The 27,373-nt window shown below is 43.4% G+C and overlaps 2 protein-coding genes across 3 annotated transcripts in view; one reads left to right on the plus strand and one right to left on the minus strand.

Moving 5' to 3' along the window:
* Window positions 1–22: 22 nt before the first annotated feature.
* Window positions 23–13,590, minus strand: PDZD9 (PDZ domain containing 9). Of its 2 annotated transcripts, XM_061209678.1 has the most exons (4): window positions 13,560–13,590; window positions 11,477–11,656; window positions 4,905–5,094; window positions 23–419 (listed from the first exon to the last, which is right to left on the minus strand). In XM_061209678.1, exons 1-4 carry the CDS (start codon window positions 13,588–13,590, stop codon window positions 23–25), a joined length of 798 nt encoding a protein of 265 aa, XP_061065661.1. The 2 variants fall into 2 exon arrangements, with proteins under 2 accessions (XP_061065661.1, XP_061065662.1); XM_061209679.1 differs by lacking the exon at window positions 11,477–11,656.
* Window positions 13,591–19,943: 6,353 nt separating this feature from the next.
* Window positions 19,944–27,373, plus strand: part of MOSMO (modulator of smoothened) — a 56,109-nt gene continuing 48,679 nt past the window's right edge. Inside the window, exon 1 of the mRNA XM_061207857.1 lies at window positions 19,944–20,049. Coding sequence (XP_061063840.1) covers window positions 19,944–20,049 — 106 coding nt within the window. The remainder of the gene's footprint in view (window positions 20,050–27,373) is intronic.

Here is a 27,373-nt window from a genome sequence, read left to right on the forward strand (position 1 = left end):
TCACAGATTTGCAAACTGCTGCCTAACCAACTTTTGATACAGGTTCACTCTTGCCCTTTTCAACATGGGCATAGTCTTCGAGCCAAAATGCATCTGAGGTAGAGGAGGCCGAGGAGGAGGAGGAGCTTTCATTGTCTTGCTTCACCATTGTCCAGTATGGAGAAGGGGCTCTCACTTCTTTCTTGTGGTCTCTGTGAATCATCACGTCACAGTTAATGTCTTTTCCTACACTAATAGTACAATTCTTCTTTTTATATCCATGCCATTCTGTGGAGATAGACATTGGTCTCCTTGCAGGGTAATGCCCAGTGGACCGTGGATATTTATAGTACTTAAGTCTTTTATCTAAAACTGCATCTTCATCGTCATCACTGCTTGTGAAAGAGTCATCTTTTGCCTCCTCAGTTTTCTTTGTTGTGCTGAAATGAAAAGAATAGTGAATGAAGTGGATTCTTTTTTTTTTTTGAAGTGGATTCTTAATGTCTGAACATTCATTATCACCTAAGAGATGTCTTACAACCTACTTTGGTTCGTAAAAGAAAGAATACAGTTTAGCTTTAACACTACCTTTCTGTGTTATTGAAAATTTTCTCTTTTTAAAATTACCTTTAGGGAATTCCCTGGCAGTCCAGTGGTTAGGGCTCTAGCTTTCACTGCCGAGGGCACAGGTTCAATCCCTGGTAGGGGAACTAAGATCCCACAAGCCGCGAGATGCGGCCAAAAAAAAAATTACCTTTAAATTTGTTTCCATTCCTAAATGGAAATCAAATTCTGCCCTAAATTATTTCACATTACTTTAAAAAGCTTTGCACAGACTTAAGCCAGACTACTGACCAGAATATTAGCAGGCCTTAACGGTGGGTTAATTTCACTTCACACAGAATGACAGGTCAATGCGGCCATCTCCACAGAACTCAGTTTTCATGGGTCACATGGGGTCAGCAATAACAGAATATTACTGATTTCCAAGGGGGCATCCAGAAATAATGGCCCTCAAAGATCTTCAACATGCTAATCTGAGTCTTTTTTTTTCCTCCCCTGAGCATCATTCTTTGCTTCTCATTTGGGTTTACATATGTGGATCTGTAGAACACCCTTCTATCCAGATGTCTCATCATTCACTATTCCACCTCGCTGTTGCCATCCAAAAACTTGTAAAGACTTTTTTTTTTGTAATTTGCCAACAACAGGTTTCTTGAACTTTTCTCACGTCTGCAGCACGTGCGCCTGCTATTATTTTCCTGAACAAATACTGTCTGTTACCTGCTACCCCTCATTCTGGTGCTGGATTTGCCAGCAGATCCAAAACCAGACCTTTGTAATTATGAACCTCGGTTACTTTCTCTGTTACTTTCTGTCCTGCTAATAGGAAATAGATTTCTTCCCTCCCCCAGTCCCTCCAAGCTATCAGACTTACTGGTGTTTTCACTAACATCCTTGGAGGCCTGCCTGTTTTATGTGCTCCTAAGCTTTTGAAGCTTTTCCTAAAGTTTATCTCTTCTGGAAATGACATTTGGTATGGAGTCAATTTTACTAAGGGCCGCTAGTCTTAATTGTACTATTTTCTTTTAATCCTTAATTTAGTGCTGTGCAAGGAGATTCAGATCTCAGGACTAGAACAGTTTGCCTTCAGAGTGCAAAGGACATCCTTTGTAACTGTATTAGATAACCGTCAAGGACAGGCGGCAGAGCCAGGTTCTTATTGAACTGCATTAGATAGTAACGCCACAAGCCAGCAGAGGTCAGGGTTAGCTGGAAACAGTTTTTATACGACTAGGCCTGCCCAGAGCATCATATGGAGTATTCTCTCCGTTGTGCACACAGTGCTCTTTGCTCCTGAAGGAAGTCATACCAAATAAGCCTTTTCCTTCCACTTCTGCCCCTTCCCCGCCCCCTTCCACATAAGATGCTAAAATGCCTTAGCTATAAGCACTTTGCTTAATTAAGAAAGGGATTCAGAACATGATTGATATTGTTCCTAAGTTTGTGGATTTTAGCCTCATACTTAAGTTGTGCTGTTCTGTGTTTGCTTTTGAATGGTCAATCTGCCATCCTTAGATTTTTAATATTCTGAACTCTGTGACAGAACATAGTTGTTCTATAAGCAAATGGTTAAGAGCTCAGGTTCGGGAGCTGAACTCCCCAATACAAGGTCCACCAGCTACGTGTGGCTGCTAAATTTAAACTGGTTAAACTTGAATAAAATTTAAAATTCCTCCGTTACAAATCTTCACATTTCAGGGGTTAGTAGCCACCTGTGGCTAGGGGCTACCACATGGGATAACGCAGATATAGAACATTTCCACTATCACAGAAAGTTCTTATTGGACATTGCTGCTCTGGAGACAGACATATACCACTTAGCCCTGTGGCCTCTGGCAAGTTTATACACTCTATTGGCTTCAGTTTTCTTATCTGTAAAACGAGGATAAATAAAAAGAATTGGCATGAGGATTAAATGGTACAATGCTTGTAAAGCAGTGCCCACCACATAGTAAGCAGTTATCACTATTATCATTAATGATTTTTAATCAAATCAGGATTGGTTTAGTTACTGGGAATTTTTTCCCCAATCTGTACCTCATCTGAAGGGGACAACTGCCCAGCTCTAGTCCACTGTCACCATGTGGGAATGCAAGCCCATCTTCTAGTTTCTTCAGGAGAAACCAGAGATAAAGACTCTCTGCATGAAATCTTAGATTTGTAAATTTAGCGATTCAAATATTTTTTCATTAATTTTTTTGAAATACACAGAAAAATGCAAAAAAGTTGAATAAAAAAATTATAAATACCTTGGTAGCTACTACCCAGGTCAAGAAATAGCGTATTACTGCCTCCTGGAAAAGCCCCCCCTACGTATCCTCCTTTCTCTCTACAGTGTTTAAAACACTGAGGGAGACAAGCAAAGCACATCTGCTAGCCATATCAGTTCCTAGGGCCACAAGTTGGACTCTAAAGTAATGTCTATGGAATATGGGCCATTTTTTAGTCTTAGTAAAGTCCCTAGCCATATTTCTTTGAGCCCATCCTAATAAGCAAAGGTGCACAGCTGTAGCAACTAGTGGTCAGGAATCTGGTCAGAATTAATAGGGACCACTCTTGCATCAGAGCACTGAATTTGTCACTTAAAGAAAAGGGAGATGGAGAAATCAAGCACAACCCGTAAATTTCTGACTTGTTTGACTATGTGAATGTTCTTCCACTGGGACGGTGGCAAGCTGGCTTTTGATTTTAGGTATAATGAGTTTGAGGGGTTTATGATACATACAAATGCAGATATCAAGTGGGTGTTTATACAAGTTTGGAGGTAATACAATTTGAAAATTATTAATTTATGGATACTAATAGAAACCACAGAAATCAAGGAGTTTTTTTTTTAACATCTTTATTGGAGTATAATTGCTTTACAATGGTGTGTTAGTTTCTGCTTTATAACAAAGTGAATCAGCTATACATATACATATATCCCCCTATCTCCTCCTTCTTGCATCTCCCTCCCACCTTCCCTATCCCACCCCTCTAGGTGGTCACAAAGCACCGAGCTGATCTCCCTATACCATGCGGCTGCTTCCCACTAGCTATCTGTTTTACATTTGGTAGTGTATATATGTCCATGCCACTCTCTCACTTCATTCCAGCTTACCCTTCCCCCTCCCCGTGTCCTCAAGTCCATTCTCTACATCTGCATCTTTATTCCTGTCCTGCCCCTAGGTTCTTCAGAACCATTTTTTTTTTAAGATTCCATATATATGTGTTAGCATACAGTATTTGTTTTTCTCTTTCTGACTTATTCGCTCTGTATGACAGTCTCTAGGTCCAGCCACCTCACTACAAATAACTCAATTTCGTTTCTTTTTATTGCTGAGTAATATTCCATTGTATACATGTGCCACATCTTCTCTATCCATTCATCTGTCGATGGACACTTAGGTTGCTTCCGTGTCCTGGCTATTGTAAATAGAGCTGCAGTGAACATTATGGTACATGTCTCTTTTTGAATTATGGTTTTCTCAGGGTATATGCCCAGTAGTGGGATTGCTGGGTCATATGGTAGTTCTATTTTTAGAGAAATCAAGGAGTTTGCTTAGGAGATTGAGAGAAGAAAGCCAAAGATTAAACCTTGAGGAACTCCAAGGTTGGGTAAAAGGAGATCAAGAGGAAGTGACTAGAGGAAATAGGAAAATCATGGGAGTATGGTATCCCAGAAGTCTGGGGAAAATGATGTTTCAACCAGAGTTGAGTGTACAGTGTCTAATGCTGCTCAGAAGCCAAGCAAAATAAAGACTAAGAAGAGTCCACTGAAATCAGCAGTATGAAGGTTGTAGGTGACCCTGGGAAAAAGGACTCTCAGCCAAGGCCTGCACTGAGGGGGGAAATGGTGTCTCCTGAGGAAATGGCAAAGTCTAATACAGCTCTTTCAATGGGTTTGGAGTCAAGGGACAGGGCAGTGGCTGGAGGGGAAAGGAGAGGAGAGTGGAATTAGGTGGGGTTTGCTAAGATGGTAGAGGTTTTAAAAGGGCTTAAATGTTATTGGGAAGGATCCAGAGAGAGAAGTTGAATATGCTGGAGACAAATGAGGAAATGGGATTCACAGCACATGTTTAAGGGCTAACTTTGGAAAAGGCGGAGTCACGCATGTAGGTTTGGAGGTGGAGTTGCCATTGGATAGTTTGGTCTTTTTTTAAACTCCATGTCCAAGGCTCTTGCCTTTATCATTCTGCCTCGTATTAGGTCCTACAGATTGTACTTTCCAAAAGGACTTAGAAACCCACTAAATTGTGGCAGTGTCATCAATCCCTCCTACATGGTCCAACTGCTAGTTCTCACATTAAACTAAGACTCTACTTCATAGACCCTGGGGAACTCTGTAGTATAACAAAGATTCCCTAAACTTAACTACTTACCGTATAATTGGGAATTTGGTCTCAGGGATTAAATCATATATTTCTTGCCATTCTTGGGGTATGTCAATAAAATCTCGGTAAACCTTGATTTGTAGCACTGTTCCTATGGTGATATGTTGCAAAAGCTTTAAAAATTCTCGAAGAGTATATCCTAACACATTGGCATAGCCAACACTAATCAAAATATCACCTGAAAAAGGACAAAAAATCAGTAAAATTAAGATAATGGTTTAAAAGGATCATACCATTTCTGGCTTTATTGTGTGATGTTTTTCTTTTTTTGGGGGGGGGATGAGGTATTTCATTTTATGGGTTCATATTGTTGGTTCATTTTGAACCAAAGCCAGGCTTCAGCCTTTATTTAATAAAAATGACCCTCTCCGTGACATAAGTATCCTTTGAATAATGAAGAATACATGCAAGATGTTTCTTAATAGTCAGTGTGGTGGTAGATATTGTAGCATGTTTTTACAACATTTCTAAAGTCCTTGGTGTGACAGAGGCTAAAAACCATTTATAATCTGAATCATCCTTTAGAATTCTAAAAATGTGTTTGCTTCAAGTAAAATAAATGGCTATTACTATTAAAGAAAAAACCACTTACACTAAGTGAATAAATGATCTACTTTCTATTATACCTGCCTGGCCATTTCCAATGCCCTCCACAGTAAGCAGACCATATTAAACATCAAGCCTTTCAGTTTAATGTTTGTCCTTACATAGTATTCGTTGAGCAAGTAATTCTACATGAAACACTGGACAATTAGCATGCTTTAATTAAGTTTAAGCTATGTATACAGAGAGTATGTCAGCTCAAAGGGATTTGACAGCTAGGTCCCCTACCATAGTACAGTGCTGAACAGGCAGGGGAGGGTGATGGCCAACCATGGAGCTCCTGAGCCCCCAGCAGATAGGAAGAGAACCACATCTTGACAGCAAGCCCCTGGACCTCCAAACTGGATGTTAAAAAGACCAATTATTCACTTGTACCCAGCAGCTAGGGCGTGAACATGTAAACTAGGTCCAGTTATTTGTCAGTCTCCCTGGGTCACTGAACCTAGAGCAGGAGATGCAGAGAGGTGACAGGAGCACCCAGTTTCCATGGCCCTTTGTTCTCTCACCATTTTCCAAACCTGATTCTCCAGGCTTTCTGGCAATTCTGTCAGACTCAGTGTTCTAAATCCAATGCCTTAACAGAACTTCTCTATTGCTTGCATTGAAGACCTCTGACTACTACAAGGGCATTCAGCAAGAGAGGAAGGAATACAGGGAAATTGCTTTTTTAAGGACAGACAGATACATTGGGTAAAATCTTAGTCATCAGCTCTTACTAGTACTAACATCCTGCCAAATGGTCATGGATACTTTATAGCTAACATCGGATAAAGTGACCCCAATGAGTCCCAAAGGATATGTTCACCTCTCTGTGCATGGGAAGCTAGAGACCCCTCAATCAACCTGAAAGACAGCTGAAGCCTAACCTCAGAGGAGAAAAGAGTCAAGATGAAGTACATTTCTCTGATACTACTCCCCACTGTGCTATAATTGGGAATTATGCTGATCCCAAAGGAAGCCTCCAAGGAATGCCAAGGACAAATTTCCATAGTGCTAGATCCTATCAGAAACAAAAGTGCACAGTATTAAAGAAAATGAATACTTAGAAGGGTGAAGAAAACCTTCTACTTTGGTCTTTAAAAATAGCTGGGGCTAACTTCAGAATGAAACAGGGCTTCTCCCGGCGACCTGCAGATTGTGCGATCTAAAACTGTTCACCCCATGGAGGTTAATTAAAATGGGGGGGGGGAAGAAGACCTCACTGGATGAGCTTACTTGCCTAATCTTAAAAGGAGTGTTTATGGCTTGTCATTCTGCTTAATTATGTTGTTAAAGGGTGACTTTTATCAAGAGGGCAGAAAATAAACAGCTTAATTCCCTGACCGTCCTGGCTGTAAACCAGACATATCATTGTGTGAATGTGAGTACTCTGGCAATAGACATTAACATCGCCTTTCATAAAGAAACACCAATTTGGTATTTATGAATATCAACATTATACATTTTCTTTCTGTTTTAATGGGCTATAGGAACCACATTATATAAACTCTCTCGATTACCTATATTTAATCAACTTTGCAGCAGCCAAGCCACTACCATCTCTACAAACTAGGCTGTAAATTCCATAAGCTCTGTGTGGTTAGAGACCATGTATGTCTGGCTCATCATTATACCACAGTGCCTAGCAGGATGCCTACACAGAGCAGGCATTCAGGAAATGCTTATTGAATGAATGTGGCCTAGTAAGGGTGGTGACCAGTACATGACTTGTATTTACCTTCAAAGCTATATTAATTTCTCCAAGAAAAGGGAAAAAAAGCTATATTAATGTCTTAAGACTCTGGATATCAGAGTTTGCTAAAGCTATACTGGCCAAAAGGATTTTAAAGTTTAGCCAGAATAAACTAATCAGGAAATCAAGATGAAGCCCTATTATAAAACACCAAAAAGAGAGAAATTCAAAGCACATGAATGAGAAATAATGGGGCTGGGAGGTAATGGGGTCAAAAAAACATCAGGTTTCTAAGACCATCACCTCTCAAAATTTCATAATCATTGTCAAAAGGACTGAGTTACAGAGTCTTTGAAACCTAGACCTTGAAGAGAAGTGGCTGACTTGTCATGAAGAGATTTGGGGCCCTGGACTTACTCTCTATTGAAATCTCTTTTCTAGTCAAAGGTATGGGCTTTCTAAGCAGATACAGTTTCAAGTCTCAGCTCTGACCACCCACTTAGCTCTGTATTGAACAAATTACTTCATCTCTCTAAGGCTCTATGTTTTGTTATCTACCTTCCAGGAGTGTTGCAAAGATTAAATGAGATAATAGATGTGGAAACACCTTGCAAAATGCCTAGGACAAATACTCACTTGCTATTCATTTATCAAGCACAGACATAATAAATGTGCCAGTGCTGTAGGTAAGTCGTAGATTTAGAAGGTGAATTCAAGACTGCCTCTGACCTCCAGGAGCCCACTAACTGTAGCCCCACCAGGAGATTCTGTTTCATGTGCATGAAAGCATACTCCTATCCCACTCTAGTGAGTGTGCACTCTGGTTATCAACCAGCATCTGTCCCCTGACCCCAGAGAAGCTAAGGAGAACAAGCAGAAAAGGCCCATGGGACCTGGCCTAGAGTACTTTTGGTCTGGAAAGTCCAGAACTCTCTTTCTGTCAGTTTGTTCCCCAGCACCATTTTCTATGTGGAGAAAATGCTCTGGATTTTAAGGTGAGGTAAACTTTTGTAATAGCATCATTGATCTACTTAATTCTTTAATCCACTGCTTCTAACCCTAGCTGCAATTAGAATCACCTGAGGAGCTTTTAAACCATGAACTGCCCTATCCCCAAAGCCAAACCAATTGAATCAGAACCTCTGGGGACATGGGGCCAAGGCATTTTTGTTTTAAAAGGTCTCCAGGTGATTCTAATAGGTAACCAGAGTTGCAAACCAGTGGTTTAATCCACTGGGGGCTCCTGTACCACAATCATTTTTGGTTAACAACAACAACAAAAAAGATACCAGTCTAAAGAATCTCTAAGTAAGAACAGCCTAAGAGAAATGATTGCCAGCATTTCCATAGCACTGTAGTTCTCAAAGCATTTTCATAAAGATTATCTCATCAAATCCTAGCAACTCCTGACAAAGGTGGTATTATCCCAATTTAGAGATGAGGTGACTAAGGCCAGAAAAGTTAAGGGGCTTTGTCCAAGGTCACAGAACTAGAAAGTGGCAGAGCCTGGGCCTGAATTCAGGCCAGCTCCCACTGAATGGTCTTTCCTTCCCACCACCTTACCATCCCATTGTGTGTCCCTGACTCCTGAGCACAGCACCAGGCCCAGAGTAGGCGCTGGGAAAACGTCTGGAATTGGATGGAAAATTCATTCACCCAAAGCCAAGAGAAGCAGGGCAGTACTGACAAAGAGTGTAACAGAGAGGGTTCAAATCCCCACTCCTTGGTGTGACAAGGTACAAGTTACTAAATATCTGATTCCTTCTCTGTAAGGTGGTTTAATGTAGAATCTAATCAAGGAATTTGGTAAGGTTGCAGGATACAAAATTAATGCACAGAAATCTCTGGCATTCCTGTACACCAACAATGAAAAATCAGAAAGAAAAATTAAGGAAACACTCCCATTTACCACTGCAACAAAAAGAATAAAATACCTAGGAATAAACCTACCTAAGGAGGCAAAAGACCTGTACTCAGAAAACTATAAGACAATCATGAAACAAATCAAAGATGACATAAACAGATGGAGAAATATACCATGTTCTTGGATTGGAAGAATCAATATTGTGAAAATGACTATACTACCCAAAGCAATCTACAGATTCAATGCAATCCCTATCAAACTACCAATGGCGTTCTTCACAGAATTAGAACCAAAAATTTTACAATTCGTATGGAAACACAAAAGACCCCGAACAGCCAAAGCAATCTTGAGAAAGAAAAACGGAGTTGGAGGAAGCAGGCTCCCTGACTTCAAACTATACCACAAAGCTACAGTAATCAAGACAGTATGGTACTGGCACAAAAACAGAAATCTAGATCAATGGTACAAGATAGAATGCCCAGAGATAAACCCATGCACATATGAGCACCTAATTTATGACAAAGGGGGCAAGAATATACAATGGAGAAAAGACAGCCTCTTCAATAAGTGGTGCTGGGGAAACTGGACAGCTACATGTAAAAGAATAAAATTAGAACACTACCTAACACCATACACAAAAATAAACTCCAAATGGATTAAAGACTTAAATGTAAGACCAGACACTATAAAACTCTTAGAGGAAAACATAGGAAAAACACTCTTTGACATAAACCACAGCAAGATCTTTTTTGACCCACCTCCTAGAGTAATGGAAATAAAAACAAAAATAAACAAATGGGACTTAATTAAACTTAAAAGCTTTTGCACAGCAAAGGAAAACCATAAGCAAGGCAAAAAGACAACCCTCAGAATGGGAGAAAATATTTGCAACTGAAACAACAGACAAAGGATTAATCTCCAAAATATACAAACGGCTCATGGAGCTCAATAGCAAAGAAACAAACAATCCAGTTAAAAAATGGGCAGAAGACCTAAATAGACATTTCACCAAGGAAGACATACAGATGGCCAAGAGGCACATGAAAAGATGCTCAACATCACTAATCATTAGAGAAATGCAAATCAAAACTACGATGAGGTATCACCTCATGCCGGTCAGAATGGCCATTATCAAAAAATCTAGAAACAATAAATGCTGGAAAGGGTGTGGTGAAAAGGGAAGCCCCTTGCACTGTTGGTGGGAATGTAAATTGATACAACCACTATGGAAAACAGTATGGAGGTTCCTTAGAAAACTAAAAAGAGAACTACCATATGACCCAGCAATCCCACTACGGGGCATATACCCTGAGAAAACCATAATTCAAGAAGAGACATGTACCACAATGTTCATTGCAGCACTATTTACAATAGCCAGGACATGGAACCAGCCTAAATGTCCATCGACAGATGAATGCATAAAGAAGATGTGGCACATATATGCGGTGGAGTATTACTCAGCCATAAAAAGAAACAAAACTGAGTTATTTGCAGTGAGGTGGATGGACCTAGAGTCTGTCATACAGAGTGAAGTAAGTCAGAAAGAGAAAAACAAATACCATATGCTAACGCATATATATAGAATCTAAAAAAAAAAAAAAAAATGGTACTGATGAACCTAGTTACAGGGCAGGAATAAAGAGATAGACATAGAAAATGGACTTGAGGACATGGGGTGGGAGGGCGAAGCTGAGGCGAAGTGAGAGTAGCATCGACATATATACACTACCGAATGTAAAATAGTTGGCTGGTGGGAAGCAGCAGCATAGCACGGGGAGACCGGCTCATTGCTTTGCAGTGACCTAGAGGGGTGGGAAAGGGAGGATGGGAGGGAGGCTCAAGAGGGAGTGGATATGGGGACATGTGTGTGCATATGGCTGATTCACTTTGCTGTGCAACAGAAACTAACACAGTATTGTGAAGCAATTATACTCTAATAAAGGTCTATTAAAAAATTTTAAAAAAAATTTTTTTAATGTAGAATCTACCTCAGGGATTGCCAGGAAGGTGAAATAAGATCATGCTTCTAAATGTTAATGATGATTAATACTGCCTACAAAAGAAGAAAGCTTTATCCACAGAGAGCCATAAACGCTGGAGTGACGCTGTGCCTGTATATGAATCCCACCTGCTAGATGGGGGTGAACCTTGACAAGGAACTCAGTCTCACTGAGCCTCAGTTTCCTCACCTGTAAAAGGGGGATGATAATAGTTCCTACATAGAGGGTTATTGTAAGAATTCAATGAATAAAAACGCCGAACAGCGAAGGTTATACAAGTAATACCAACTGGCCTGCCCATTGAAAGCTCTCAAACAATGTCATCATTATCATTGTTACAGTGAAACCTGAGTATCCCTGAAGGCAGATGGGAGGGAGAAAGAGGTGGAGTGTTTGGGAGGCATGGGGAAAGCACAGTCACCTGGCTGGAGTTTTCCATCCCTGGCTGCAGACCCCTTCTTAATGAGGTGGGTGATCTGAAGGTAGGGCCCATGCTGGATGATGATCAGGCCTAATCCCAGGCTGCCCACAGTGAGTTTGGTCTGCTGAGTTTTGCTCAAGTTGTGTACAGATGGCTTGACCTTGAGGCCGATTTGTCTTTCTAAAAAAGGAGAGATTTGTTTTAGTCCTTCACCTAGACATCAGCGTGACAGTAGTAACTGGGGTTCTAAAGCCAGACCCTTGGGACAGTTACTCAACCTCTCTCTTCCTTAGTTTCCTCATCAGTAAAGTGATGATAATAAAAATGCCCACTCAGAGGGTTGTTATGAAAATTAAAGGAGACAGTTAAAGGGCTTTTGCACAGTGCCTAGCACATTGTGAATATTTAATTAATGTTAGTTATTATTATCCATTCACTTAACAAATAGTTATTGATACGGGCAGTGTGCTAGGAAACGTAAGTGTTTCTTGCCCTCATGGATCTTCCAGCCTAGTGGCTGAGACAAATATCAATGAATCATGTAAACATATTTTGAACAACAAACTGTGACACATGTTATGAAGGAAAAGTTCAGAGAGCTCTGAGGGTGACCAACAGGAGGCTAATGTCTCCCGTGAGGAAGGTGGGTCAAGGCTTCACAGAGGAGGTAAAATCTGAATTGAGGTCGAAAAGACCAACAGGAAAGCTTTAAGCAAAGTAGGATGGGAGAGAGCAAATTAGATCAAGATTCTGAGACAGGAAAGAACATAAAGGAGACCAGTAGGGGGCAGGCAGGAGGAGCAAAGGCAGAGCAGACAGGCTGCTTGGCAGGTCTACCTCACTGGAAAAGCTTAGAAGCAATTTCAGCAGGACAAGCTAAGGTCTGCATTCAGAGAAACACACAAACAAAAACCTCTGGCTGTTATATGGATTGTGGGGTCCAGAGTGGAATTGAGAAACGAAAGGGTTACTGCGTTCACCCAGGGCATGTCACCCAAGCAATGTCAGTGGAAATGGACAGTAGAAAAAAAGCATTTGGGAGGAAAATCCAGGAAAAATAGGTAGGGAGGCGTTGAAGTATGTTTTCTACAAAACTAAACCTCACAAGAAAAGTTTCGAAGATGGAGGAGTGATTTAAAACAACAAGTTATTTTCCCAAGAGGAAGCTTCTGAGAAGACTCATTTTCAGCCTACAGGAAGCTTCTGGGGAAACTTGTTTTCAGCACACTCTTCCAGCATTTCACACACACAACACTTTTCCTTAAGGAGAAGTGACAAACTGCTACCTTGCCAAACCTTTGCCAAATCCATGTGACTGTGGTGTCTGGGGGGGCCCAGGAGTCCTCCCCACTGCTGGGGGAGGGGCTTCCCATGCTCCCACATCTCCAACTGCAGGGAGCTGGGCGGTTTCATGGCCCTTTCAACTCCAAGCAAGTGTCCTTGCCTATCTGCAACCTCACCCTCCCCCAAACCACAGATGCTCTCTGTCTGGAAAATAAAGTAACCTAGTATAAAGAAGGTACCATCTTCAAGACTTTTCAGAATTACAGGTCATCTTCTCCTCGAGCCTCTGGCTCCTGAGCAAACAGAGAACTGGCATCATAGACAGGGTCTGAGTTCCAACCTCAGCTTGCAAATTAAAGTGCTCATGATATAATCTACTATGAAGCCCAGTCTCAAAAGACAGCAGCGTTAAGTGAAAGAAGCCAGATTCAAAAGACTCCATATCATAGGATTCCATTTTTGTGACATTCTCCATGGAAAGGGCAAAACTATAGAAAACAGATCAGGAGTGTCAGGAGCTGGGGTGGTGAAAGGCGTTGGCAGCAACGGGGCTTCATCACCAGGTAATTTTGGGGGTGGTGAGACCTCCACATCTTGATTGTGGTGGTGGTTAAACGTGGGTATATGATTATCAAAACTCACAAAGCTGTACACTAAAAAGGGGGAGGGGGGGCTCTTCCCGTATGTAAATTATAGTTTGGTAAACAAATTATGGTGAGAGGCCCAAGAGTGTGACTTTCCCATTTTACAGAGGAGGAAAAGTGAAGAAGTCTTGGTCCCCAGGACATCACCCAGTTACCTTTAACGCTTTTGTGGACGGCCTTCTTCATGGCCCCGGGACGGCAGGCCGCTCAGGAGGGTCACCCGGAACCGAAGCTGGAGTCAGTCCAACTCCCAACTGTTTCGAACCCTCCGGGAGCCGGCGCACTGCGGGCCGACCGCGGGCGGCGAGGAGATCTCGGGCTGGCCCCCAGGGGACGCTGCGACAACGCCGCCCAGACGTTGCGCTGCAGTGCGGTCACCACAAGGTCCCCAGTGGACCCTGGAAAATGCAGTATGTGAAAATTTGGGTGCAGAAAAACAAAACTTCTACGGACTAGCACAGTGCCTGGCTCAAGTGGGTTCCTCACCGATTCTTTTTTTTTTTTTTTTTTTTTAAGAATTTATGATTCCCAGGTGCTGGTCCAGGACCACACTTTGAGAACCACTAGATTTTTTTTTTTTTTTTGGCTGTGTTGGGTCTTCGTTTCTGTGGGAGGGCTTTCTCTAGTTGCGGCGAGCGGGGGCCACTCTTCATCGCGGTGCGCGGGCCTCTCACGTTGCGGAGCACAGGCTTCAGACGCGCAGGCTCAGTAGTTGTGGCTCACGGGCCTAGTTGCTCCGCGGCATGTGGGATCTTCCCAGACCAGGGCTCGAACCCGTGTCCCCTACCCTGGCAGGCAGATTCTCAACCACTGCGCCGCCAGGGAAGCCCCCTCACCCATTCTTGGGAAACTGAAATGGAGACGGTGGAGGAAGCCCAGAGGAGGGTGTCTCAAAGATGTGAATGGGCTACGGAGGAAGATCATAGCTAGTTCATACAAGAGCACAGATGCCCTGCTGCGCTCCCGATAATGGTGTTTTCAAATACTGTTATATCAACCGCGCCAACTGCTTTGGAACTGCACTTTTTTCACGGATGTTTTGAATAAGAAAAGGCCAAGGGTGGCCTGAAAAAAATGAGTCACGATTAGGAGAGGAATTAATTCTTCCTTCTTTTTTTTCCAAAATAATACTTCCTCCCCCAGACACGTTTACTCATACAGCAAATATTTACTGGAAGCCCGCTCTGTGGTTTTTGCTGATGCTGGGGACACAACAGTAGACAAAACAAGTAAGGGCTGTATCCTCTTGGAACTTAGATTTAAAAAGCAGATGGAGTGGACAATTTTAGGAAAGTATAAAGTATCAAAAATAAATTCTAGAAGAAATAGAAAACAATGTAATGTAGTAGGTCCTATTGTCATCCCCACGCTGATGAAACCGAAAGGCAAAGCCTCTTGCGTTCGTGCCTTCAGCAAATAGTAATCAAGCACCTATTAGTGTGCATAGATTTCCATGGTAAACTGGGAGGTCCCAGCTTATTCAGCTGTTTCTGTGGCTCTACCCAGACAGTAAACCAGGGCAGATTTCCGGTTGGATAAATCTTGTGTTGTAGTGGCTGAGACAGAGGAAATGCAAAGAGTCATCCCATTCCCTGTTACTCTCAACCTCAAGGCATCTCCTGCAGGTAGCGCCTTGTGATAGATCGCCTGTTTCCTCCTCCAGTCTGGCAAGGCTTCTGTCCAGACACCAAATTAATTCTATTATAAAATGCATCCTTTTCCTCCATTTTCCTATCGGTAGAGAATGGTGAGAGTTTGAAGGAATAAAGCACATCAGCATTTAAGGTCCTGTGAGGGGAGCATATCAGTGCCTGGGGCACAGGGTCCATCCACCTTCCCTCCATCCCAGACTGAAAACTCTTTATTGTGAATGCCAAGATCACACTGATTGGTGGAGCTGAAGGATACAAACTGTTATGGATGCTGTGCTGCCCAGATTCCCCCTTCAGGACTGAAGGACCTATTCCTTTCCCTCCACCCCAACCCTGCCACTAGCTGAAGAGAGCCCCTTGCCCAAGATCACACCTACCCAGGGCAGCTAGCATCCAGTGACTGAGCAATGCAGGGTACAAAACCTGGCTCCCTCAGCCCAACTTGAACAACTCTAGAGGGACATCCCAGCTTCAGAGCTCCCTAAAGGGTCTGCTGAGGTCCTCCTATGGCTGCACTGCAACCCGACTTCTCCCTCTGCCAGATCCTGCTTCCTTCTCTCCCTCCACAGATGTGGGTTCCAAGAGCACTCCTCAATAAATGTCCTGCAACTCAAGAGTATTTCCTAGAGAACCCAACCTGCAACAGCTTGTGCCAGGGACAACAGGAAAGAGTAGATGCTAAGATGGGATTTTGGAGCTGGACCCGCTGCCCACATAATAATGAGGACCCCATCCCCAGTAGAGGAGAAGGATACGTAGCCTTCAGCACAGGGAAGCACTAAGATTGTTCAGTTTTCCACCGGTAGTAAAATGGAATGATGTGGCACCCACATGATCCACCTGGGTGTCTCTTAGTTCTCCTTTGGCCTATTTTACAGTAAATGGACAAAAACAGTAGCCACAGCCTGAGAAGTATATGGCAACCAGTGGCTCAGCCCCCTCAGGGATGGAGGTCTGGGCCACCCCACCATAAGCCACCTAGAGGTGCTAGCAGAGGGTGACAGGAATCTAGGATGGATAGGAGAGGAGGGTATGTTATGTCAGTTACACCTTAAGGTGAGCTACAGCAGCAGCAGCAGCAAGAGCTATACTTTGTCCCACTAACTTTCCTCTTATAAGTTTCCCACAGGAAAAGACATCCACCAGGGTCCTAAAGGTGCTGCTTTCAGAACTGAAAAAGAAGCAAGTGGATCTGTGCAGCACAATGGGTGCACTGTTGCAAATGCTGCACTGTCATGCCTAGTCCCCTTTCAGGACAGGAGAACCTAGGCCCCAGCTCTTGGGGAGGTTGTAGGTTGACTGCTCTCAGCTGTCAGCTCTCTCAAGGAATTGTCCTTGGCTGGAGAGCCGCCTTACCCAAGGTCATGCCCCATGACTGACATCCAATGACTGGTCCATGCAGAGATACAAAGGCTCGGTTGGCCCCTTTACTCCAACTCAGAACATCTCAGAACAGCCATCCCAGCTTCAGAGCTCCCCCTGGGCTCTGCCAAAGCCTCCTGTGACTGCACCACAGTCAAACTGCTCCCTCTGTCCAATCCTGCTTCCTTCCCTTCCCCCACAGGAATCGATCCTAAGAGCACACCCTAATAAACTTCCTGCACAGTAGACAATAATCTCTTGTCTCCAAGTCAGCTCCAACAGAACCCAATCCATGAGACTAAATGAGACTTGAGCTCAAGGCACAAACTATTAACCTCTGGATTTAGCTCTTTTGTTTCGTCTAGTCCCAGAAACCCCAGGTGAACACATGTGGTGCATCCACATTCTTGGCCTGGATGGTAAACTTAACCTCCAGGGAGGTAGTGTGTTCTCTATCCTGTCAGGTCAAAGATCCTCCTTAAAGAGAAGAGTGATTGCACACGCCCCTCCACAGCTTTCCCTGAGGTCCCATTTGGATTCAGCCTCTGCTGGGCTGAAGCCTACCATCCATCACGATAAAGCACGCTCTGTTCATGGCCCTTTAACAACCACAGAATGACTATTTATGACTTCAGGCTGCCAGCATAGCTCCCTCCTGGGGGCCTTCTATGTTCTTCCAGGTCCTCAAGGATTTTCTGCCTTAAGTAGCCTCATGGCTCATCCTCTCTCTGAATAGAAAAGCCCTAGCTGCTTTGCTTAGGGGTGAGAGAATGGGGAAGTTCTATCACTGAAGCAGAGTGCCTGACTCTGGGAGTCTGTTGGTCAGATAGGGGAAAGAGGCCCAGAGAGGTGACATGACTTTCCCAAGTTCAAGTCAGTAGCACAGGCGGGACTAAAATATGGTTCTGTATTCTTTTTACTCCATCACACCACCTGTCCCTAACTCCTAGGGTTTGCCTCTACTAAAATCTAGATTGAGATACATAGGAGAACAGAATTGATCTGTCCTGTCCTGAGAGCCTTGAGACTTTGAAACACTAGGTACACTGGCAAGCAAGAATGAGATTTGGGGCTAAAAACAGCCCCAAATTAATGGGATTAATGGGAAATCTGTAAACAGAGTATTTGGTCCTGCCCATGCCACCCACCCCACATCCTGGTTGGTAAGGAATGGGATAGGTGACTATTGTCTGTAGTGATATGCAGCTATTAACCTGGTAAAAGAATGTTTTAAATTCTTTTAACTGTGTACTGGTTGTTTTTATGCTTTAATCTTAGATCTAGAACATTTCGTGGAGGGGCAAAGGCTGGAGGGACCAGGAAGGGATGCCTGGGTAGAAGGAGGGATTTATACTTGTATTGTTTAAACACAAGAATCAAGTCATCGTTCCACTTAGCTGGAGTTAGAATAGGCAAATGTTCCAACATTTCACCCTAGGATTATCATCAACTGCCCAGTAGTGAACATCAGTGGACATTATTTGAGAATTCAGAACTGTATAGCTGGAGTTTCTTCTATTACTTGGCAACAGAAACACCAAAAAGAAGCCAAGAATATGACTCCACCAAACTTCTCCAGTGTTTAAACAACAATAAACAGTGAAACCTCCTGCAGTAATGTGATACGCATTATGTCTAAGTCCCTGGAACATATAAATCAGCTTGTGTCAGTTTCTGTGGCAGAGGAAAAATGAATGGTTTAATAATAATAATAAAAAAACTACCCCCCCCCCACAAGAGACCAATGTTTGGACAGGAAAGTCTGCAGGCTAGCAATCAAACTTCCTTACCCAATCTATGTGGTGATACTGATAACTCTGTGCACTTCTGCAAGGCTGTTGGATTGGTGGAATTTGAAACTTGCTGAGTTCTGTGGACATGTAGGCATTCCAAAAATAGAGACAGATGTCACTCTTCTAGGTCTTTCTAGAGATGACCTAGGTGGCGTTTATGGAGAAAATGAGCATCTCATGGGGAACTAACTGGGAAAGAAAGAGCTGGACTCAAAGTCAGGGTTAATGGTGATTTAGTCCATGAGCCATGGAAGAAAAGGAAATCTCCACTAGATAGCAAAACTGTATGTGGTAGACCATTTGTATTGCTAATAAATTATGCCAATGTCTTGTTTATTTTGTTTCTCCATCCAAGCTAAGCCCCTCCCCACATCCCACCCAATAAATAGTGTCATCAAACACCCCATTACTCAGGCCAAAAAATTTAGGAGTCATTCCCTGAGTCCTCTCTTTCTTTCAACCCCTCCCCCGTTTATCAGCAAGTCCTGCCCTCTGCCTACAAAACATCCAATCTGCCCATCATTCCCTATCTTCACTACTCTCATCCTACCTAAAGCTACATTTCTCTCTCTCCTGGACTACTGTGCTTCTTAACTGGTATCCCTGCTTTCATTCTTGCCCCTCCCCCCTACAATCGACACTCTCTTTACAGATTAAATAAGCCCTTGTCACTCTCCTGTTCTAAACCCTCCGGTGCCTTCCCGTTGCATTTAGAACAAAATCCAAACTCTTTATCATGGCTCTTAAAGTCCTACATCTGGTCTCTGCCCACCTCTGTCTTTTCTTACCACTCTCCAGCCACACAGGATATATTGCGGTTCCTTGAACAGGCCAACCTCTTCCTTGCCCGCTCCCCTAATGTCCTTTGCACTTCCTTTTCCCTCTGCCTGGAACAGTCTTGCCCAGATCTTCATAGATCAGGTTTTTATGAACCTGGCGTTCTCCGTGTAACCTTCCTTCCCTGACCATCCTATGTACCACCGCCGCCCCCTAAACCCCCCATCAGACCGACCCCCAACTTAATTAATAGATCAATACCTAACATTATCTTTATTTTAAAGATCAGTTTTTAACAGTTTCCGTTTCTTCCCCACCAGGAGGTAAGCTTCCTGAGAACGAAAACTTTCTCAGGTCCAGTCCAGCAGCCCCAGCACCTACACCTACAGTGCCTGACGCACAGCAGGTGTCCATAGCCATTTCCTAAAAGGGGCAGTCCCGGGGCTGACAGATACGGCCGAGGCAATGATAACACAAGGTGACAAGGCGTTGTCACCGACTCCCTCCGCGGGCTCGGGGCCGCCTCCTGCTGAAGACAGGCGGCTTCTGCCCTGTCCAGGACAGCGAGGCGGGCGGCCGAGGAGAAGTCGGGCGGAGCGGGGCCCCAGGCGGGCGGGCCGGAGGGTCGGGGCCGCGTGCCAGGGCAAGACCGATAGGTCAGACCAGGGTCGTCGCCGGCCCAGAGCCGGAGCGGGCCTCGCCAGCGCCGCGGCTTCGCTTCCGGGTGAGGGGCGGGCGGGCCGAGCAGTTCCGGGGCGGGCGGCGGTTCCGGCTGTGCGGGCCGCGCCGCGGCTGCTGGTCCCGGGCGCGCGGAGGGCGCGAGCGGCGCGCGGGGGCCGAGGGGGCGCGAGGCGGCGGCGCGGGGTCTCCTGGCCCCGGCGGCGGCCCATGGGGCGGGAGGCGTGAGGCCGCGGCCTGCCCGGGGCTCGGGGGGTGGGGGGAGCGGGGCGGGGAGATGGATAAACTGACCATCATCTCAGGATGTCTCTTTCTGGCCGCCGATATCTTCGCCATCGCCAGCATCGCCAACCCGGACTGGATCAACACCGGGGAGTCCGCCGGTGAGCGGCGGGCGAGCGGGGCCGGATGGAGGACTGGCTGAGGGCGAAGGGAGGGGAAGGGAGACCCGGCTGAGGAGAAGACCGGGCTGGAGGGTGCGAGGCGGGGGCCGGACTGAGGAGAAGGGGGCGGAGAGGCGATCCGGGCTGCCGGGCCGGGCGGCCGAGGGGCAGAGGGGATGGCGAAGGGGACGCGCGGGTCGCTAGCGGGACCCCCGGACGGAGGGGAGCTGCGCCCCAGGCTCAGTGCAAAGTGGTGGAGGGGCGAGGAGACCTGGGCAGGGCTGGCGGTCCTGGACCGGGGAGGGAGAGTGAGGGGAGACAGCCGGCGACCTGGGGGACCGTGGAGGAACGAGCTTCGTCCTGGACTTAAACAAAAGTCAAGGTGGGAGACGGGAGGAAACTGAGGCGCCTGTGAAGGAATTAGAAACCCGCCGGGGAGGCTGGGGCCGGGAGCGAGGCAGCCTATGGAGTGTGAGAGTCACCCGAGAGCTGACGGTCGATGAGAGACCAAGAGGAGTCGGGTCCGACCGCTGACGTCCCCCCACCCCTCCCCAGGAAGCGGCGTCCGGGGGAGAGGTCCGGGCGGGGCCGGGTTCACGGTGCCGGGAGCGGTGGTGCCGGTGGAGGGCGCCGGATGAGAGCCCCCTGCCCGCGCCCCCGCCCAGCCCCTGCCCACTTGGCAGTGTTTGAGATGCATGTGGCTTCCGAGTTTCCCTTTGACGTCTGTGTGGTTATAATTTTGCTTTATTTTAGGCCCCAGAGCTGTAATAACCTTAATAATAAACTTCATTTTATGGAGCATCTTTCGTTCCAGCGCATCACAAAACGCTTTAGCGATCCTAATCGTAGTTTCAAAATTAAATAACACATTAGAGTTGCAGGCAGCCCAGTAGCAGTGCCTGCTGTAACACCACGGAGCTGTGGGCAGCAGAGACAAGGTGGTGCCCTCAGGAAAGAGGCAGGCATCTTTCTGAAGGGTATCCTAGGTGAATGCCCTTGCACGATTTTTCTCAGCTTGGGCCACCCTCCACCCTCCCACACACACACTCTCACTCACTCACACTCACCCAGACCTGTGAGACCAAACCTTTAATTAATGTAACAACTGCCAGGAGAGCTGATGGGAATAAAGGAATGAGCTTGTTTTCTAACTGCTTGTTCAGTGCAGATGAAGGGAATAATGGGGGGTGGGAATGTCAGACTCCCTCCATGAATAATTTGTTGTAAGAATGTATCACTATGCTGTCAAACTTACTTCTTAAGTATTACTTACGGTTCTGTATTTATCCTGCAATATTTTTAGCCCTTAAAAAAAGCTGTGGCTGGGACATTTGTTGCTTCCTCCTGCGTTCTCTCCCCCATCTAGACCTAGTAACACAAAATCATGCCATCAGATTTACTGGTTATTAAAATAACACTCTAAAAATTTCTGCTCCTTTTCTTGCCTATATAGTTTTAGCAGAGCTCTTAATTGTAAAGCATATATGATTGTTATGTGACCCTACAGAGGTGTTAGCTAATGCTACAGTGGTAATATTGCAATATATAAATGTATCAAACACTTTGTGCACCTTAAACATACACAATGTTATATGTTAATTATATCTCAATTTTTTAAACTGTAAAGCATATAAAGAAAATATCAGTGATTTAGAATTTGGTGAAACTATGGGCTTTGTTTCTGAAAATGCTGGTGATGTCAGTGTTTGTTAGTACTAGTTTGTAGTTATATGTGTGATGTCCAGTTCATGACCTGTTGTTGTTTTTATCCTGATTATGTGTGCAATGACTCCTTTTATGAGACTTTCTTTGAGACTTAACATACTTAGGGGCAAAGAGGTTCACTGTTCTAGCAAACCTTTTTTTGTAAAGAAGTTTCAAGTGGAATCCCAATGTATAAAATAGACTAAATGTCCATGGGAAAGATAGAGTTGAGAGAGGGAAGAGAGAGATAAGTAATAGCATAATAACATTCCTGAGAAGATGTTATGCTCTATTATACTTGAAAGAAAGCAAGAATAGGATGAATACAACTCCTTCAAATTAGGCAAAGTCATCCGCTGTGAGTTGCCTTGGAGATGAGAGGGACAGAAGTCCAAGGTTTGAAAGAAGTAGAAAATGTTTGAAATAAATAAATAGTTGTGAGAGAAAGCATGCCAACCAGAGACAGTAGGATTATCTAGCAGTGTGGAAACTTCATTGAAGTCAGTGGTCATGAACATACAGTGTGATAACGGATCTGCTTTGTTGACTGTCTCTGGTAGTGCTCAGCTACTTTGTCACCAGTGTGTGGTGAAAGCCAATAGAAGGCTTCATTCAGGGTTGGGATTTGCCAGATACATGCAACAGAATGACAGAGGAGCAAAGGTGTTGAGGGTGTTAGTCAAAATATTGTAATGATGGCTCATGAAATCTTAGCTGGATAAAGAGTAAAAGTGAAAAAGGAAAAAGCCGGTATATTGGTCATTGAATAACAGTTGGTATATGGTCAGTGGAATAGTTGACCTGGACCCAGTGGAGCTGAAGACTTGACTGGGAGTGATTGATACAGCAGAATAGAAGGGCAGGGCATTGTGGGCACAAGGTCCAGAGTGTGACAGTGGTGATGTGTGGCTGAAGCGGGGTGGAGGAGGTGATTTTTTTTTTCTAACAGTTTCCCCTGCCATCTCGAGATACCCTTCAGTTAAATATTCTGTGGCTAGAAAGAGGAATAGGAGGAGATAGTAAGAACAGGGGGAAATTTTTCAAAATCGTATCTAACCCCCTTTTTTTTTTTTTTTGGCCTAACCACTGTACTGCCAGGGAATTCCCTAACCCGTATTTCTTACGGCTAAATATGTCAGACAATAAGCCCCCAAAATGTAAAATGAATGAGATGGTATGTTCCTTTGTTCACTCTTGTGCTTTTGCATTGTGATAAGATGCACCTGAACTTTGCCTAGTGTTTGAGCTTGTATACTCACTGTACACTTTTACCTGGACAGATCCAGTCTTGAGTTTAAAAAAAAAAAAATCAGTGCAGAGTTATACTTTCCAAATCAATGAAACATTTACAGGAAGTTCAGTTAAGATCTCAGAGGTGACAGGACTAGCTTTATGCTAAGATGTGCATAAAAGTGACTTCACCTGGTAGCAAAAAGTTAATGTGTTGATTCCCTTTGGTGCATTATACATTGTACAAAAGTCTTGATTGTGATGTTTTTACTGCAGTTTTTTAAATGAACAAAATATATTTTGAAAATAGAACTCCTGGAGCTGAAAGGTTCTGTAGAATGTAGTTTGAAAACCACTGCAGTAAACTAGTAAGGGAAAGTTTAGGATTCAGATCCAAACTTTATCACTTACTAACTCTGTTACTTTGGAAAAGTTACCTAGCCTCTCTCCTTATAGTTCCCCTTCTGTAAAATAAGGGTAATAATAGTATCCATCTCAATAGGTTGTTGTGATGATTGAGTTAATCCATGTAAAACATTTAGAACAGTGCCTGACACATAAGAAGTGCTCAGTAAAAGTTAGATATTGTTATATTGCTGTTCTAGTTTATAACAGGTGTCAGAATCCCAATTTTGAGACTAAAGCTCAGAACTTATTACTGTGAGAACTGACACAGTTTCTTTATTAGATATTCTTGGAAATGAAGAAACATCAAGAATAATATAGCCAGGCTTAGTGTAAGTCAAATAAATTTGTCTTCCCTCTTGGCTTTGGACTTCTCCATCACTGTTTCTCCTCTTTCAGTCTCTCATCTCCATATTCTAGTGTCTCTACTCCTCAGGTTCTACTTGAACTACCACAAAAGGAAATGAAATATCCCAAAACAAAAAGCTGAGTAGAAGAACTTCCTAAAATCCCAACTAGTAAACTATATTACCATAAGATTATGGACCGTGCTTCATACCGGCAGTTTTTATAGTATTGGCCCAAATACAGAGAAAGCATGTTCCTTTAATTTTCATCGGTGTGTGATAGCATTTCCTGAGTTTGTTCTAATAGCTTGCGGATTATGCACAAACTTTTAAAGATATAATGACTGCCACCTTATTTATTTATTTTTTTACTTTCATTCTTGTTCTTTTTAAAATTGTTTAGATTGGATGTTAGGGTGTTTAAGGAGTCTCAATAACACCCTCTTCCCTACTTATATTCTGAACTAATTGAGAAAAAAAAAGAATAAGATAGTTAGGAGCCAAAATATTATTTATTATTTATAGAGGATATTGGAGAATGTGGCTTATATCCTTGGACAAGTCGCTTCCTCTTACTGGGCCTCAAAATTGAACAGACTTAACTGTCCAATCCCAGGCAGGACTTGGGACCTGCCCTATAAGACTTCCAGCATGAAAGAACAGAAGAGATGAATGCTCCCTTTAGGCAACTTGCTCCCAAAGGCAAAAAGTTGGACCACTTAATGTTCAGTTTTTTCTCCTGAACTGTCAGTCAGGTGAAGTCATTCCTCCTGATCTGAGAAGGATTGAGTGAGGGGACACAGATAAACTAAGATATTCTAACAGCCACACCTCTACCCCGCCCCTCATGGATAGAAACATCAGAAATGGGAAAAAAAGTATTACCTGGTTGAAACCCAGGATATGGCTGGCATTTTGCAAGGAAGAATTTTCTTTTTCCTCAAGTACAAAGACTGGCAGATACTTGGGGAAATAAAAGACTTTGTGGGGAGGGTTTCATTTCCCATTTTGTTACCCACTCCTCTCTCCACAGGAAATCCTGGTAAACCTCAGGTAGGGGACTGTGGGCTTGACATCTATCACATAAGAGTTCAAGATCTTTAGGTAGATCCTAGCCTACAAGTTGGGAGTCTTTTGGTTTAAAACATTAAAATTACAAGCTTCCCAAGCAGACCCGTTTATTAAATACTAGAAAATTATTAAATAATAAGCCCTTTCTCCTGAACTGTGACAACTTCAATAATCACAAAGTTGGTTTGGTGTGAAGGAGCTCTGTAACATCAGTTGTTAAACAAACAAACCTATCTAGAACTTTGTCTTGTTAATCATCTTGGACATGACTTACAGAGAAGGACAGAATTGGGTTACCTAAGAGGGCAAAAATCTTGAGATTGTGCTTTTCTTTAATTTAAAAAGCATTAACAAAACTTTTTCAATGACCTTTTGAGTCTTTTTCCAGTAAATTTCTTTTTTAAAAACAGCTTTATTGAGATATAATTCACATGACCATAAAATTCACCTATTTAAAGTGTACAATGCAGTGGCTTTTAGTATATTCATAAAGTTGTGCCACCATCACCACAGTCAATTTTAGAATATTCTCAGTACTCCAAAAAGAAACCCCAGATGCCTTTGCCATCACCCTCCACCTTCCTGGTTCTTAGGCAGTCTACTTTCTGTCTTGGTAGATTTGCCTATTCTGGACATTTCATATAAATGGAGTCATACAATATGTGGTCTTTTGTGATTGGCTTCTTTCACTTAGCATAACATTTTCAAGGTTTATCCATATTATAGCAAGTATCAGCAGTTCATTTCTTCTTATTGCCAAATAGTGTGGTATATCCCCATTTATTTATCCATTCATCAGTTGATGGAAATTTGGGCCAGTAAATTTCTTTCCCTTCCAAGAATAACATTTCTTCATAATGGTAAAGTGGTATAAAATTTTTTCCTTGTTTTTTTTTTTTTTTAATGGAAGTTTTTTTTTTTTTTTGGCTGCATTGGGTCTTTGTTGCTGTGCGGGGCTACTCTTCATTGCGGTGCGCAGGCTTCTCATTGCGGTGGCTTCTCTTGTTGCAGAGCACGGGCTCTAGGCGCGTGGGCTTCAGTAGTTGTGGCACACGGGCTCAGTAGTTGTGGTTCGCAGGTTCAGTAGTTGTGGCGCACGGGCTTAGTTGCTCTGCGGCATGTGGGATCTTCCCCGACCAGGGCTCGGGCCCATGTCCCCTGCATTGGCAGGCGGATTCTTAACCACTGCGCCACCAGGGAAGTCCTCCTTGGTTTTTTAAAAAGTAACATTATCAGTATTATTTATTTCAACATATCAAATAAGAACTTTGAATAAAAATTCAAAGACCTCACAGCTAGAGAGAGAAAACCTGCACACCACAACTAGAGAGAAGCCCTTGCACTGCAATGAACAGACCACGCACCACAACGAAAGATCCTGCATGCCTCAAGAAAGGTCCCACGTGCTGCAACTAAGACCCAATACAGCCAAAAAGAACCCCCAGAATCAAAGACCAGTCTTTTTACAGTGTTCACAGGTCATACTTGAAACTTGAAATCACTTATAATACTGTGAATTTCACAGCATAGGCCAGATTTTCCAATATGAGATTATATTTCCTGAATAAAGCATTTATTCCCTTTACAACCTTAGTTCCAGAAAGCCTCTGTTTTTACCATTATCAACAGAGATGTAGCCACTTCAGGATGAAGGGTGTAAGCTAGTTGGCCTAAAAGTTTTGGAGAAGGGGAATTTGGGACCAAGAACATGGACAGAAGCCATGAGAGAATGGAAAAATCTAAGAGGAAGGAAATTCCGAAAAAGATATTACGGAGTGATGACTGCCGTTGCATTTATTAGACGCAACCAGACTTGTTGAATTTTTCCTCACTCGACTGCCTGAGCCCCTTTCAAAGCTGGCATAGTAAGAGTCATATACGTCAGTCCTCCACTGTTCAGCTTAGTGTGTCCTAAAATAGTGTTGTTGTTTAACCCCTTTCCTCATAAATATTGAGTTTGTATTGGAGTTGCAGTGTAGTAAAATGGTCCTATGGGATTTGAGTCAGACATATCTAGATTTGATTCTTGGATTCCCTTTTTATGAGTTTTATGATTTGGGGCATGTAATTTGATTTCTCAGCTGTAAAATGGGGATGATATATTTATCTCAAAGGATGCTTGTGAGAAAATAAAATATGGCATATGAAGAATTAGCACATGGTCTAATACATAGCAAATGCTCAAATGTTAGTATTATTATATGAAAGATCAAAACATCTGAATTTAAAAATATTTCCCTTTTGTATTATTTGTGTTATTTATTTACTTATATCTTGCCTTGTTCTAAAAAAGATTTAAGGCAACATGATGTGTCTGTATTGAATATTTCTGAAGTCCTACTTGGGGAGGGGAGGTCTCTGGGAAGACAGACTTTGAGGTCAGTTGTAGTGGTGATATAAGCTTAATGGGATACACGTAAGTACCAAAACCAAGGAATGCATTGGGTTTTTATGTTTCTGGAACAGACTAAAGACGTTTTCTAAGTGAAAGGCAGCCTGGCATAGTGGAAAGGGCACACAGGTTTTGGGGCTAAATCAACATGTAGTCAAATCCCAGTCCCACTATT

Source organism: Eubalaena glacialis, chromosome 13 (assembly GCF_028564815.1).
Source record: "Eubalaena glacialis isolate mEubGla1 chromosome 13, mEubGla1.1.hap2.+ XY, whole genome shotgun sequence".
In the NCBI taxonomy this organism is placed as follows: domain Eukaryota; kingdom Metazoa; phylum Chordata; class Mammalia; order Artiodactyla; family Balaenidae; genus Eubalaena; species Eubalaena glacialis.

Coding starts and splice junctions, on each gene's coding strand:
- PDZD9 (XM_061209678.1), bottom strand. CDS start 13,590: ATGAAGAAGGCCGTCCACAAAAGCGTTAAAG. Junction 5,095..11,476: donor GGATGGAAAACTCCAGCCAG/GTGACTGTGCTT, acceptor GTCCTTTTTCAG/GTGATATTTTGATTAGTGTT. Junction 420..4,904: donor ACCAAATTCCCAATTATACG/GTAAGTAGTTAA, acceptor TTTTCATTTCAG/CACAACAAAGAAAACTGAGG.